The 13,785-nt window shown below is 36.1% G+C and overlaps 1 protein-coding gene across 3 annotated transcripts; it reads left to right on the forward strand.

The window, feature by feature from the left end:
• The first annotated feature begins 4,247 nt into the window (after positions 1–4,247).
• On the forward strand, positions 4,248–12,371 carry LOC135652433 (26S proteasome regulatory subunit S10B homolog B). 3 transcript variants are annotated; one of them, XR_010502128.1, is made up of 11 exons: positions 4,248–4,438; positions 5,908–6,027; positions 8,577–8,713; positions 8,925–9,086; positions 9,185–9,271; positions 9,353–9,439; positions 9,644–9,781; positions 10,157–10,348; positions 10,462–10,560; positions 11,242–11,472; positions 12,032–12,371. XR_010502128.1 is itself a non-coding variant. In XM_065173360.1 (10 exons), the coding sequence occupies exons 1-10, from the start codon at positions 4,336–4,338 to the stop codon at positions 11,314–11,316; spliced, it is 1,200 nt and encodes a 399-aa protein (XP_065029432.1). In that variant the 5' UTR covers positions 4,248–4,335; the 3' UTR covers positions 11,317–11,588. The 3 variants fall into 3 exon arrangements, 1 of the variants encoding a protein (XP_065029432.1); XR_010502129.1 differs by having other exon boundaries at positions 12,039–12,371; XM_065173360.1 differs by lacking the exon at positions 12,032–12,371 and having other exon boundaries at positions 11,242–11,588.
• The last annotated feature ends 1,414 nt before the right edge of the window (positions 12,372–13,785 follow it).

The raw sequence follows: 13,785 nt of genomic DNA on the forward strand, positions 1-13,785 counted from the left end.
GACAGTCAGAGTGTCATTCACCTCTCCAAGAATTCAACATACCACTCTAGATCCAAGCATATTGATGTAAGATATCACTGGATTCGTGATCTGCTTGAGATGAAAGAATTATAGTTGAAAAAAGTGCATACTAATGAGAATGGATCAGATATGTTGACAAAGTCTTTGCCTAAGGAGAAGCTTGAAGCATGTAGGCAAAGAGCGGGTTTGATATAGCCCACCATATGAGTTAGAGGGGGAGAATTGTTGGGTCCAGCCCATATGTGGGCTTAGACAATTGGGCCTATTGAGCCCAAATCACTAATTGAATGAAAGGGCAAAAGGTGATGGGGGTAGCAAAATTAGAGCGTGCAACGTACGTGTGCGGCGGCGTGCTAGAGAGAAATAAAGAGAGAAAATAAGGTTTTTAAGATTTCTGCTTGACGATCGGTGGCCAAACGTTGTCAGTTTTGGTCCAAGTTTTATGTGGAGAATCCTTGCAGCAAACTCTACAATCCTAACGGTGTTGATTTACATTTTATTCTTTCTGAGGTACTTTCTTGCTATACCCACTTTGTGAGACCTAGAATTCTCTTACGAGGAAATCCATCTGATGAAGATATGCTATTCTCGAGCCAAGATTTATGATCTTGATGTTATTGTGATCCTCTAGTTATTCTATAGAAGACCTATTATAAACCTGTTATTATTACTATTGATAGTGGAAGTTTGAGGTAGACTACGGTCCCGTGATTTTTCTCACATTGGGTTTTCCACGTTAAAAGATTTGGTCTTACCGTGTGGTTGATATTTTTATTTGGATATCAAGTTGATATTTTGATGATGAACCCATTTTGATACATAAAGAGGGAAAAAAATATTCCGCTTTAATAAGTTTTTTCCCAACAACAATGAGGAACAATCAATTCTTAATGATCTTGCTATTGTTCCTTGGGTTTTTACTTATGTGCTCCAATGCTATGCTTCTTTCACGTCCCCTACTTAATGTTCTAGGCTTCATCTTTGAGGATAAAGAAGAAGGAACCCTCAAAGTTGGTAGCTGAATGCAAAGCTATACTAGAATGAATCAAATAGATTGCTTTAGAAGGCATTGAAAACCTATTGATATGGTATGAGACGGTTCAAGCAATACACATCTCGTAAATCTAACTATTTCCTATGCTCAAAATAATAATAATAATAGTACAGTTTAGTAAACGATGAAAGAACAACATGCAATTGACTACGATCTCAAACGCATTCACCTATTTCTCTATCCAAGGAGACGGAGACGGTGGCCACAGCAGGCAATGCGTGCGTGTGTATATACACAGTGTGACTCTATGAACCACTCTAGACATCATCCTCTCCGTTTTCTTTTCCTTGTGGTTCTTTTCGTCGTCTTCCCCACGTTACTTCTCGACGGCGGGGGCGTCGTCGTCACCGAGCTTCGTGTCTTGTACCTCAAGCTGCAGGGACAAGAACCACGAGTAAAAGGGACAAGAAGCAGTAGGCTTTCCGGTTGCCGCCTCGGACGCTGCGTCTGTCCTCTTCGTCTCTTCGGCACGGGCAGCAAGACTGCTATCTCGTCTATCAGTTGGCGTGCCCCACCTGCAGCTTCGTCGGTGGACACTAGCTCTTGAAGTAGGGCCTCATCCAGAGGGTTGACATAGCAGTCGATCTCTGCCAAGGAGTCCTCCAGAACATATAGCGGTTCGTCGGCGGGGTCGTCGATGGCAGGCTCCAGGCTTTCGTCCAGCTCCAGTTTATGGAGGAAAGGGTCGGATCTCATGGTCTTCACGGACAGACACTTCAATCGTTGACTGTATGATGTCGGAGAAGTGATAGAAATCATATTGCGAGTCCATACGATAATATTGAAGTGAGTATAATATGCTCGAATTAGGATATCAACGTAGGAAAGAATGCTGTTACTTGTTTATCAACATTTGGCACGGGAGGATGATGGATGAATTTACATGTTTAAGAAGGTCTGATAAAAAGAGATGAAGTGAACAAATCTTAAATTGGAAATAAAAAGAGAGGAGAAAAAAAAAATTAAAGAAAGGAGAAAGGAATCTTTATATATGTTCAGGGACAAATATATAAAATTTAATGAGTGAGATGAAATATAAGAAAAAACATCGAACTATATGACTCCAATTGGTTGAAGCTAAGCTAAAACACCTTTAATCGAAGGTTGAAATCTACCATTGACTTGAATTGATATGATTTTTAGCTTAAATTATCCTAAATCGAGTTCGATCCCCAAGATAATTGCATCATAGCTGTTCGAACCGATCTAGAATCATCAAATGATCGACTAAAATTAGTTTGAACTAGTGAGAGCCAATTCAAGATTCACCATAAACAAATCAGTTAGATTTAATTTGATCCATATAGGGTTGAGGGTTGGGTGTTGGTTGTTTTAGCTGATGAAAACCTTGATAATTTACGATGAACATCGTGTCCGTCTTCACCGTCCATTTACCCCTAAGAGAAAAATGGGGTGTTGGGCTGCCTATGCTGTTGGCACAAGGTTGAACTGAGCTACGAACTTCGATCGAAGCCAGACTTGAACCCAAACCAATCTATTTTTGATTTTTTTTTTAAATATAGCAATAAATGAAGAGTTTATCTAATTATTCTCTAATATATGGCATAATAAATCAAATAAATTTAATTTATCATACATGAACATATAAAAATAAATTTTTATTCGGCATGCTTTAAATTAATGGAAACAACTTATCAATAAAAAGATGTGCACTTTTTCTAATCATGATTAATATTCATAGTAAATTCTAAAATTATCTAAGAAAGCGTGAATTTTAAGCTGTAATCGACACCCCTTTTGGTAATTAAATCCATCTAAAATACTTTATAAATAAAAAAAATAAGTTTGTCAAGTATGATTAAAAATTCACATGCATCTTAAAATTTTAAATTTAATTCCGAAATTAAGAAAAATAATATATTTAAAATAAATTGAATAATTTTCAAAAAATTTGTCCTAATAATTTCAAAATTCATAGAAAATTATCTATCAAAACATAAATTGGATAATTTTCATGCATATCAATTTACAAAAAAAATACATTAATTAATTCCAAAATTCATCGAAATTTATCAGCTAAATCATAAATCGAATACTTTTCATGCATATCAAATTTCAAAAATTACAATTAGAAAATTCAAAAATTCATAAAAAAAATTTCAATCGAAAATAAAGTTGAATACTTTTAAATCAAGGAAGTAAAAGGAAAACAAATTGTTTTCCTCACCGTTCTTCTTCGGAGTGACGGAAAAATAGTTCGCCCGATTTAATTAGTAGAGGAGGGAATACCGTTTACGGAACAAATCATAATTCTAATTTTCATAATTAATATTAAATTAAATAATTATTTTATTTCGAATTACTCATTCTAAACAAGAAATAAACGTACATTAATTTCATCTTGTTAAGAAAGAAATTATGCTAATAAAATAAAAAAAATACTAATTAGAAACATTTTGATTTTGGAAATAAGGGATAAAAACACGGTTATTACAATTTATGCATCACAAAATCTACTTTGGCATTGAAAAAGACCTTCCAAACTTATATTTGTTTCAAGTGGTATTTATTTATTTTCTTAATCTCAATTTTTCCGTCCTATTTACTGTTCTAAATATATGATATTTTTTATGTTTGTATTGGTATATGTGAGAAGGGAAGAGTTTAAGCCTGCCCATAATTTTTAGACGCCTTAATATTCTTCTGCGAAAAATAAAGAATTTATATTATTTTTAAAAATACCTTAAATTTTTTTTGCTTTCCCTTCTTTAATGTAATAATGTTTTCAAAACTCTTCGCATGCATCGATATTCTTCTTGGAAAAAATAAAAGGCATTCTTAATATTTTGTCCTTGGTATTTAAATGCATTAGTATTTAAAAAGCAAAATCGATTTTTCAGTTATATATATATATATATATATATATATTCGATAATATCAGGAGAATGGAATCAATTAGATCTTTGAACTCGATTGTGATGAACCATGGATTAAAATTTCATTGCCTGATTTGATCCATTCATAATTTTTTTTAATATATTTTTATTCTATAATTGAATTTTTTTTTTCTGAAAAGAAATTTCAGGGGTGATTCAGTATGTATTGAAAACGTGGAAATCATTATCGGAGTCGGATCATATTATCGGGTCCGTGGATAGAAGAGTGCAGATCGATCCGTTTAACAATAAATAGGTATCCATCTTTCTCTTGGTCGATCTCCTTCTCCACGATCGACCGACCGCGAGAGAGAGAGAGAGCGGCGCCGTAGCCGGCATTGATCCATCAAGGGGAGGAAAGATATGGGCGACGGCGGAGAGGACGCCGTTCGGCGGCGAAACGCGGTGGCAGAGTACCGAAAGAAGCTCCTCCAGCACAAGGAGCTCGATTCCAGGCTCAGGACACGTACGTGTCTCGATCTACCTTGATCCTCCTTTAGATTTCATGTTGCTTTTCTTTTCAGTAGGTGATTTTGGGTTTAGTTCCGAGTGATGAATGAGGTTGTTCTGGATTATTTTCTTTCGGGTTAGGGTTATAATTCATTCCTTTCGGTTCTTCTTTTCGCTCCCTATTCTTTTCTGAACACACGGATCTTTTTGACTGGCAGTATAAACCTTGAAAGGCGGAATTTTTATCTTGTTGTTCGGCTGAACTGGAGACAAGAGGATTTTGCTAGTTATTGTTGTAGGAAGATGAACGGCTTGTAGTGGGTAATGATTCTGCTGATCTTAGATTTTGGCTGGTTATTAGGTAGTGTGTTCAACGGAGTATATATATATATATATATATATATATATATATATATATATATATATATTACATATAGCAATATGTGGGTATTTTGATTGAAATCTGTTTTTTTATCCAACTCTCTCTCTTTGAGATGGTGGCACAGTTTGCCCTGTACATAGGAATAAGGGGTTACAGTTGCAATCATTGTGTCAATGAAGCTGAATGCTGGAGTCAAAATTTACTTTTTCACCAAATTATATCACAAACCTTTTGTGGATCAGGGGTCTGCTTTGAATGGCTTTGCACTACTGACGATCCATGGCTTCTTGTGGATGACTTTGAAATGTTGAATTGTTACCAATGATTTGTTGCTATGAAAGGGTTGCAAACAGACTTATTATGCATTCTTTAAGAAGGTAGCCTAGAAGTTGTTAATCACATTATGTAGGAATGCATCTTTACTCAGGCTGGCTGGGAAGCCTTAATTCAAAATTCAAATCTAGGTGAGATCCCCTTACGCATCTTGGTGAGCCAATACAAAATTAGTAAACAAGAAAAGCAACCTGTTCTAAACCACCAGTCTCTTTTCTGCTAGTCCACACTAGATAAATTTTCTTGAAAACAGGAGAGTGTCTTATAGGTAAACATGCCCTTAACCTATATTTTTTTGTGAGTTCATCACACATGCCAATGAGCTGCCAGCTGGTTGTGTCAGAGTTTCCTGTGTAAATAAGTTTGACATTTTTCTGCTCGACTGCTCACTCAAACTGAAAGCATGTGTACCATGCTTATTCAGTCAGTATTTTCTGATGATTGGAGGGCATTGAAATGACTCAAAAGTCCAATGCAATTAGAAATGACTTCTCTTTCTTTCTTATTTTTCTTGTGCTTGTAGAGTCAAGAATAAGTCTATGGTAGGGCTACTTGGTGCTATATGTTATTTCTATTTTCTGCTATTTTCTGTTTTGCATTGAAAATCCTGTCCTTTATGTTTGTATGATTAGCTTATATGCTAATTGACACTGACATTTTGGTAAGTGATATTTTGTTTGCTTGTTATAACTTTATATTTGTTACCATATGGTAAATATGCAAAATCATTTTGCCTTTATGCGAATGGTTGTGATTGAAACAAAATGCAGTACGCGAGAATTTGAGGGCCTCAAAGAAGGAGTTCACTAAAACTGAAGATGATCTGAAGTCGCTCCAGAGTGTAGGGCAAATTATTGGAGAGGTTCTTAGGCCACTTGATAATGAGCGATGTAAGTATAAACAAACTACACTTATTATCATGCTGAGTGATGTTTTTTGCTAAGTTAACTTTATTCAAACTCATGATGACAAATTTGTTTTGCAGCTTTTCCTTGAAGCCCTCTATCTTATTTCTTGCATTTTCTAAATTTATTTGATACTTATATAGCCTATAACTGGGGCCTAAGTGGTAATGCTCAATAGCAGTTGAAGCACTTGGATAATCAAGGGAAAGTGTTTGGACATGCTTGTACATGTGTTTTGGTCCTGTAATGAAGAAGAGTACGAGGAGAGAAGGAGAAGAGGAAGCGGGTCACATGCCATTGACTTCTCTGTGTTTCCATCTTGTGACACGCCACATATGACACTCTCTCACCTATATTGTCACATAGTTCCTGATGATAGGAAAGTGAGGGATGGGTGACCTACTTATTGGAAGGGGAAAAAAAATCCTACTTCTTTAAAGCTTCCCTAGGTTACCAACCTATATTGTGATGTAAAACAACAGTCGCCTTGTAGGTGGCACACACAGTTCCAATCGCTACATCCAAGCACAATCCAGGTAGATGAATTGATAGGATATAAACTGGTAAAAAAGGGATTGCTCAATATGAAACAAACTGAAACAAGAGAAGATATGTCAAAATGTGCTTGTAAAAGTAATCTTAACATGAAATGCATATTAATATTCAGAAATGATGTAGGTCTAGAGTTTGTAAATAACTTTTGGATGCTCGTTTTGAAATATTTTGCATTTGTTTTATATCTCACTTCTATGTTCTAATTTTAAGTTTTATTTATGTCTATGGTTTTGATAAATATATCCCCTTAACATTCTTCTTTGGCTTGTCAACTTGAATACTTAAGAACTCAGATTTTCATCTGAATCCAAAACCTATGTCTGTGTCCCAGCATCACTGAATATAGGGCCTGATCAAATTCATTAATTGAGAAGAATCCCACTTGGTTTTGGGGAAAACTTTGTTATCATTTTCCCACTTTCAAAAAGGTGCCATTATGTTATGCGATTTCTTGGAAGCTTTTTATAAGGCATTTATAAAGGTTTCTCTATTAATATTATTACCTGCCTTTGATCAATTCATTAAATATTGTTGGCCTTTTGGCTCTTTGTTTTGAACCCTGTTTCGTGGTGCCAATTCTCACATGATTAAAATCCATTTATCTTTTGTCTATGATGAATGACTAATTCAAATTTCGATTGTCTAGGGCATATGGCTCGTGAAGAAGCTAATTCTTTAACTTGGACCATTTTGTTGTTTATTTGGCATTGTAATTATTCTTTGCAAGATTGTGTTCAGGATTGTCTAGGTATGATTTGGTCAGGAATGTTCAGATCAGATTTACAAGAACAACGGTGGCGAGAAGTTAATTTAATGTAAAAATAATACATAAATGGGAAAGCACCATAGAAACAAAATATAATTTGATAAAATAAAAATATCTTATGTTTTGTAATATATCTGCCTTTTTAGAAAAAAAATGTATGTAGCTTAAATATAAAATATTTGTACCAAAATATAACTATAAAGGAAATCGATAATAGTTCATATATAAGATATATATCATACAAAAGACTTCAAAATTTATTAAATTGTAATTTTGAAGACCCCATTGTACACCCCAGTGGTTCTTGTTAACCATTCAGGTGGTATAAGCTAATCTGGAATCAGATAAAGAAAAAGATTTGACATTATTTGTGAATCTTTTGATACCTCCATCTCTGTGATATCATCCTTATTTTCTTAACATATTTAGGACTTTGCTTCATTGTCTTTTTTCTCTCTCCGTAGCCTTTCTATCTTATATGATAGTGGATGAGAGAAATATTACAACAATGGTGGTAAATGGAAAATGGGATGGTTTCAAAGGAAATCAAATAATACTAATGTATCTCTTCCCAGTTGCAGGAACATATTTTGTCTTTCCTCTATCTCATTCCTCTTATTCTCCTACCACTTCTCCTTCCTTTTTCTCTTTCTTCTTTTGAGGATGTCAAATAGACTAAAGTTGTCTGAAACTGTCCAACTCCAGAAGAGTTTGACTTATCTAATTGTTTTGTGCCATTTATAAGGTCAAGACACCAGTTGCACTTGGATCAGCCTTACCGATATGGACCATGCCTTTCATGACGGAATCAGCCGATCCCTTGAACTATGCTAGCAGTCGAGCATTGGCACATAGCATATGCTTGGAACAATCAATTTGATGGTTTAAGTATTCAAACAAATTAAAGCTTTAAACTTTAAAGTAGTCACCTCTGAGGAAGGATTGCCTTCTAGGAATGGCAAACAACATAACACTTAAACTTAGTTTACTCCAAACTTTTATAGTCAATTTAATAAGGCTTTGGAATATCATCATGTGCATCCAGGAACAGTGAGTTTTCAACTTCAACAATCCTTAGTTATGCTTTTAATCTTCTCTAAGCTCCTTGTGATTTTTTGATACTGATTTTCTTGCTTCAAGGGTACTCTTGGTTATGATTATGCCTGAAGTTAGTGTGAACTATTTTAAGGGTATGGCTGTGTTTCTTCTCCAGTTATTGTCAAGGCAAGCAGTGGTCCGAGGTATGTTGTTGGTTGCCGCAGTAAAGTGGACAAAGAGAAGCTGACAGCTGGAACACGGGTGGTTCTTGACATGACTACTCTTACCATTATGCGTGCTCTTCCACGAGAGGTTGGTTTCAATATTTTGTTGCATGTCTGAAATTTATGTATTTGAGATAAAATTTATTCAACTTGCAGTTTATCACTAATTATTGTTTGTCATGGATTTTATAGAGCAAAAGTCAATGCACTGAAATTGCGGCATTACTAATTTTTCATATCATGGATATCAAAATGCGATGTCAATGAACTTTTGTTTCTTATATGCCATTTGGTTGCAGGTTGATCCTGTTGTGTATAACATGCTTCATGAAGATCCTGGAAATGTTAGCTACTCTGCTGTAGGTGGACTATCTGATCAGATAAGGGAACTGAGAGAGTCCATTGAACTGCCTCTTATGAATCCTGAACTCTTCCTTAGAGTAGGAATCAAACCTCCAAAGGTTAGTATAAAGTATTTGATTATGTTTGAATTCTTGCCAACTGAATTTACCTTCTAAGAAGATAGATGACCTTTGTAGAACTTATCTTATGACTACAGGGAGTCCTTCTCTATGGTCCCCCAGGAACTGGAAAGACATTACTGGCTAGAGCAATTGCTAGCAATATAGATGCAAACTTTCTAAAGGTTGGTTGTTGTTGTTGTTAAAACTTAAATATTCTGTTATTTCTTCCTTTTGAATTTTTAACTTTTGACCTTTATGTGTAGGTAGTCTCAAGTGCTATAATTGACAAATATATAGGTGAAAGTGCCCGATTGATCAGGGAGATGTTTGGCTATGCACGTGATCATCAAGTAAACCCTTTGTTCTTTAAATTAAATTCTGTCAGTTTATTTTTTTTTCCTCTTTTGTGTATTTAGTTACCTAACTAGGGTGAGACACTAATAACAATATTTGTTTCGTGATTGATTTCCCAAAAATTTACATGTATAAGAATCCATCTTACATGAGTAGCATCCAGGTTGTGGACATTTCTAAATCTGTGCAATTCTTTTCAGCCTTGCATTATTTTCATGGATGAAATTGATGCCATTGGTGGGCGCCGGTTCAGTGAGGGTACCAGTGCTGATCGTGAGATTCAACGAACTCTAATGGAACTACTCAATCAATTGGATGGATTTGATCAACTTGGGAAGGTATTATCTTGCATCTCTAATTTGAAATTAGTGCACAAGTTATTCTTCGGTGTGATGCACTCAACCTTACCTTCAAGCAAATAGATTATTTTTATGACTTGAATCCTAACTGAAATACAAATGTGACATTGATGGAGACACTGAGTTTGTCGCCAAGGTATATAAAACTCTTAGGGATAAGGCCAAATACTAGTTGTTCTATAAATGCAAATTACTATATAATAATTGTCTTTGTTGTACTTACATTATAAAAATCCAAGAATTTTCTTATGAATGCTTGTAACAAATGATTTCTTGGGATTGGGACTGCTTTTCTTCTATTGAATTATGCATATCATTATCCCCAAATAAGCATGTTTTTCCTCATGGTGTTAGGTCAAAATGATCATGGCCACAAATCGACCTGATGTCCTTGATCCAGCTCTTCTTCGCCCTGGCCGGTTGGACAGGAAAATTGAGATTCCATTACCAAATGAACAGTCGAGGATGGAAATTCTTAAAATTCATGCTGCTGGAATAGCGAAACATGGTGATATCGACTATGAAGCAGTTGTAAAACTTGCTGAGGCAAGTGTATTTTCCATACTCGATAAGCGTATTGTGATAGTAGCAAACTATAAATCCTGTCATTCCTGTTTCTATCTTTACATTCATTCAATTTCTGTTTATCCATTTTTTAGGGTTTTAATGGAGCAGATCTCCGGAATGTATGCACAGAGGCTGGTATGTCAGCAATTCGTGCAGAACGTGACTATGTTATTCATGAAGACTTTATGAAGGTAATTTTTTTTCTTTTCATAAAAATAATTAGGACCTTACGAGAAAATATGAGTGGTGTCTCAGAAAAAGATGGTTCTTTCACTGACTTTTTCTTATAGGACCTATATAAAGGAACAGATATGAGACAACTCTTAGTTATACTAGCATTTCTCATTTTATTTTTGATTGTATTAGAATTAACTTCTAAAATGCATCATTCAGATATCATGTGAGCCCTTTTTCGAGGAGTTGGTTTGCTTGTGACTGCGGATTCTGTAAAATTACAGTTGATTGGTTCTAAAAAAAACCCTTTTATCCTAGCATGAGGACTAGGGCCATAGTTCTTGTCTCTCGTTGCTTTATTTTGGTCGCTACAGTCATTTCTGTTAATACACTTGCTGCTCGTAATCTTGGTTGATGTTGTCTTAACATGAACATGGTCTTTTTTCTCCGGATTGAGAGTTTAGTTTCCATTCTATGATCTTCTGAAGTTTGAGCCTTGTAGTTTAATTGGAATGTCAGTGTTCTCAATGCTTTTCCATTGTTTTAATTCCTTCAGTCATGATCACTTTTGAGCCTTGTAGTTTAATTGGAACATTAGTGTTGTCAATGGTTTTGCATTGTTTTAATTTCTGTCATGATCACTGTCGGATCTGGTGGTAAAATGCTAAGATATCTTTTCTTTCTATTGACTGATTTAGGCTGTCAGGAAATTGAATGAAGCAAAGAAGCTTGAATCAAGTGCTCATTACAATGCTGATTTCGGCAAGGATTAGGTTGCTCTTAATTATACCCATTTTAGGATCTTAATGCTTGGATCTCTTGTAGCTTTCGTTGCTCTGCACATCTGACCTCATTAATTAGATCTTCTGCTGTTTGTTGGATCAAAGCTGAATTGCTGAAGAATCTCTTCCTGCCAGAACTTGTCCACGGTACTTGCTCGAGTAATGCTATTTCATTTATCCTGTAATTGGTTGTTTAGTTTTTGTTTGTATGACTTCCTAACTTATGTCTTGTTAATGCCTGCAATTTTACATCGCTTTTGTTATTTTCTGCATTCATCTATTTGGAAACCTTCTATATTGTTCTTGTTGGGTAACAGTTTCAATTTCTTGATAAAGGACTATTAAGGGTTATTAAAAGGGTAGGCTGGTTTGGGGTGAGTTAGATAGATGTAAATTTATGCAGGGTCAACCTGACCCGACTCACCCATCATCGGACTAAGATTTCTTGATCTGAACCTCAGCTAGATAGGGTTAGGTTTGTCTGGTGGATTAAGTTGAGTATGTGGATAGGTTTTTTGTTTATGAGAAAGGATATGGAATGCGGAAGGTTTCATTAATATATATTTTGAGATGTCACTCAATAGGGGTATCACTAAATATGTAAACCCTAGTGCATTGGATAAAGAATGAGAAGCACTTATGAATTGCATCTAGGGTAAGAAGAATTTGCCAATTACAAATCTTCTGTACTAAAGTTGAGTTACAGTGTGCAGTTGGAGAAACAGCCAATGAGTACATTGTAGACATAGGCTGGGGTTTCTTTTCAGCTTAAAGCGTAAGCTAAGAGTTTCACATGCCAGACCCACAAAGCCAGTGAAGGAAGAGGAGGAAGGAAGCAGGAAGCACTAGGAAGAGACGCAGAAGCATATACCCATCGGCCAAGATTGTTCACAAACATGGAACCCCTGAAGTATGTTTGTTAAATGTTTTCTTTTTTTTTTTTTAATGGTTTGGATTAGACCGTTCAAAATGGTTAGGGGTGTTTATATGTTTGTTAAATATTTTATTATTATTATTATTATTATTATTATTATTATTATTTTTAATGGTTTGGATTAGATAGTTCAAAATGGTGTACCGATTCATGCTCGGACCATTTGGTCCGTGTGAAATGTCGGGCATTGCTTGAAAGGAGGTTTAACAAGAGATCAAGCAGGGCGATCATATCTTGCAACTCTGTGTGATCCTGGGGATGCTTCATTCATCTCCAAAGTCTTGTTACTACACACCCATGAGCCACGGGCTATGGAAACAAAAACTTATTCTGTCTTAGTAGACTCGGTAAAACAAAGTAATTGATGCCCTTTTTTATCCAATAATAAGCGTGAGAGTTTTATGTCACCGACGATTTCCATAATCATGCATGTACATTTGGAGCAAACCCTTATGTCTGCTGTTGTATTTCAAACCTATCTAGACTGCATTGGCGGAAATATCTGATGATGCTTGGAAAATCAGTTTACACCTTTAAAAATCAAAATTGCGATATCGTTGGTTGATAAGCATGCAGGAGAAAATAATTTGGAAATATTCAGGTTAATCAAATATTACTCGATGTAGTTAGTTACCTTTATATTTTAAAGGTTTTTATATTTTTAAAAGTTATATTAACATTTATATAGTTACGAAAGTGAAATATCTAGGTTTGTTTATCTTAAACAGAAACATAAAGACAAAGGGTAAAAAGATAATTTTAACGTTTGATGGTGGACGGTGTCGATAGTGGCGTTGCAGGTGTCGACATCGGCGCAGTTGCATGGTCATCTCAGACGATGATAAGTTCCACTCATTGCGACGCCACCCGCCTCCACGAGGAGTGTGCCACCAACCTCATTGTCGCTTGCCTCGTGTTGCTCTGCATTGACGTTGATGTAGCTGTAGCTCGAAAACTACGTCGGTGTCGACATAGATAGTGGTGGCCGTTCCTTGTCCCCCCCACTCCATCTCATTCCCCTCGAAGTAGCGCCCCGAAATCCCCAAATCCCTCTCCCACCCCATCGCAATTGAGGACGCCTGCTCCCCCTCCCACCCTCGATCCACTCCCACTCACAACTCTCTACTATACGTAAGAAGCACTCCGTTACCTCCTTCAACTCGTTTGCGATCATTCTTGCCCTCTACTCCAATGGTCTCCTGCACGACATTGACGACGTGGACAAGCTCTAGTTAGTGCCCGATGCCACGCCATAGAGTGTGGAGTCCATCGTTGATCGGTTTCGGCTCTTTGACCTATACGACTCCTACAAGGTGGCGTGCTCCATCGTGGATGCCACAGTTCGCCTCCCTCAGACTGCATCGTTGGGTTTCCTTGGTCGCCGACCCAGTCTAGACAACATTTAATACATTTGCGTCAGTGTCGACGTAGTTGTTGAGTAACACCACTTTGCATTCGTGTCGTTGCTGATGTAGATGCCAAGCAGTCCTTTCGTTGCTTGGCAACTGCATCGACATTGACTTAGA

The sequence above is a fragment of the Musa acuminata genome, chromosome BXJ3-11, assembly GCF_036884655.1.
Source record: "Musa acuminata AAA Group cultivar baxijiao chromosome BXJ3-11, Cavendish_Baxijiao_AAA, whole genome shotgun sequence".
NCBI lineage: Eukaryota > Viridiplantae > Streptophyta > Magnoliopsida > Zingiberales > Musaceae > Musa > Musa acuminata.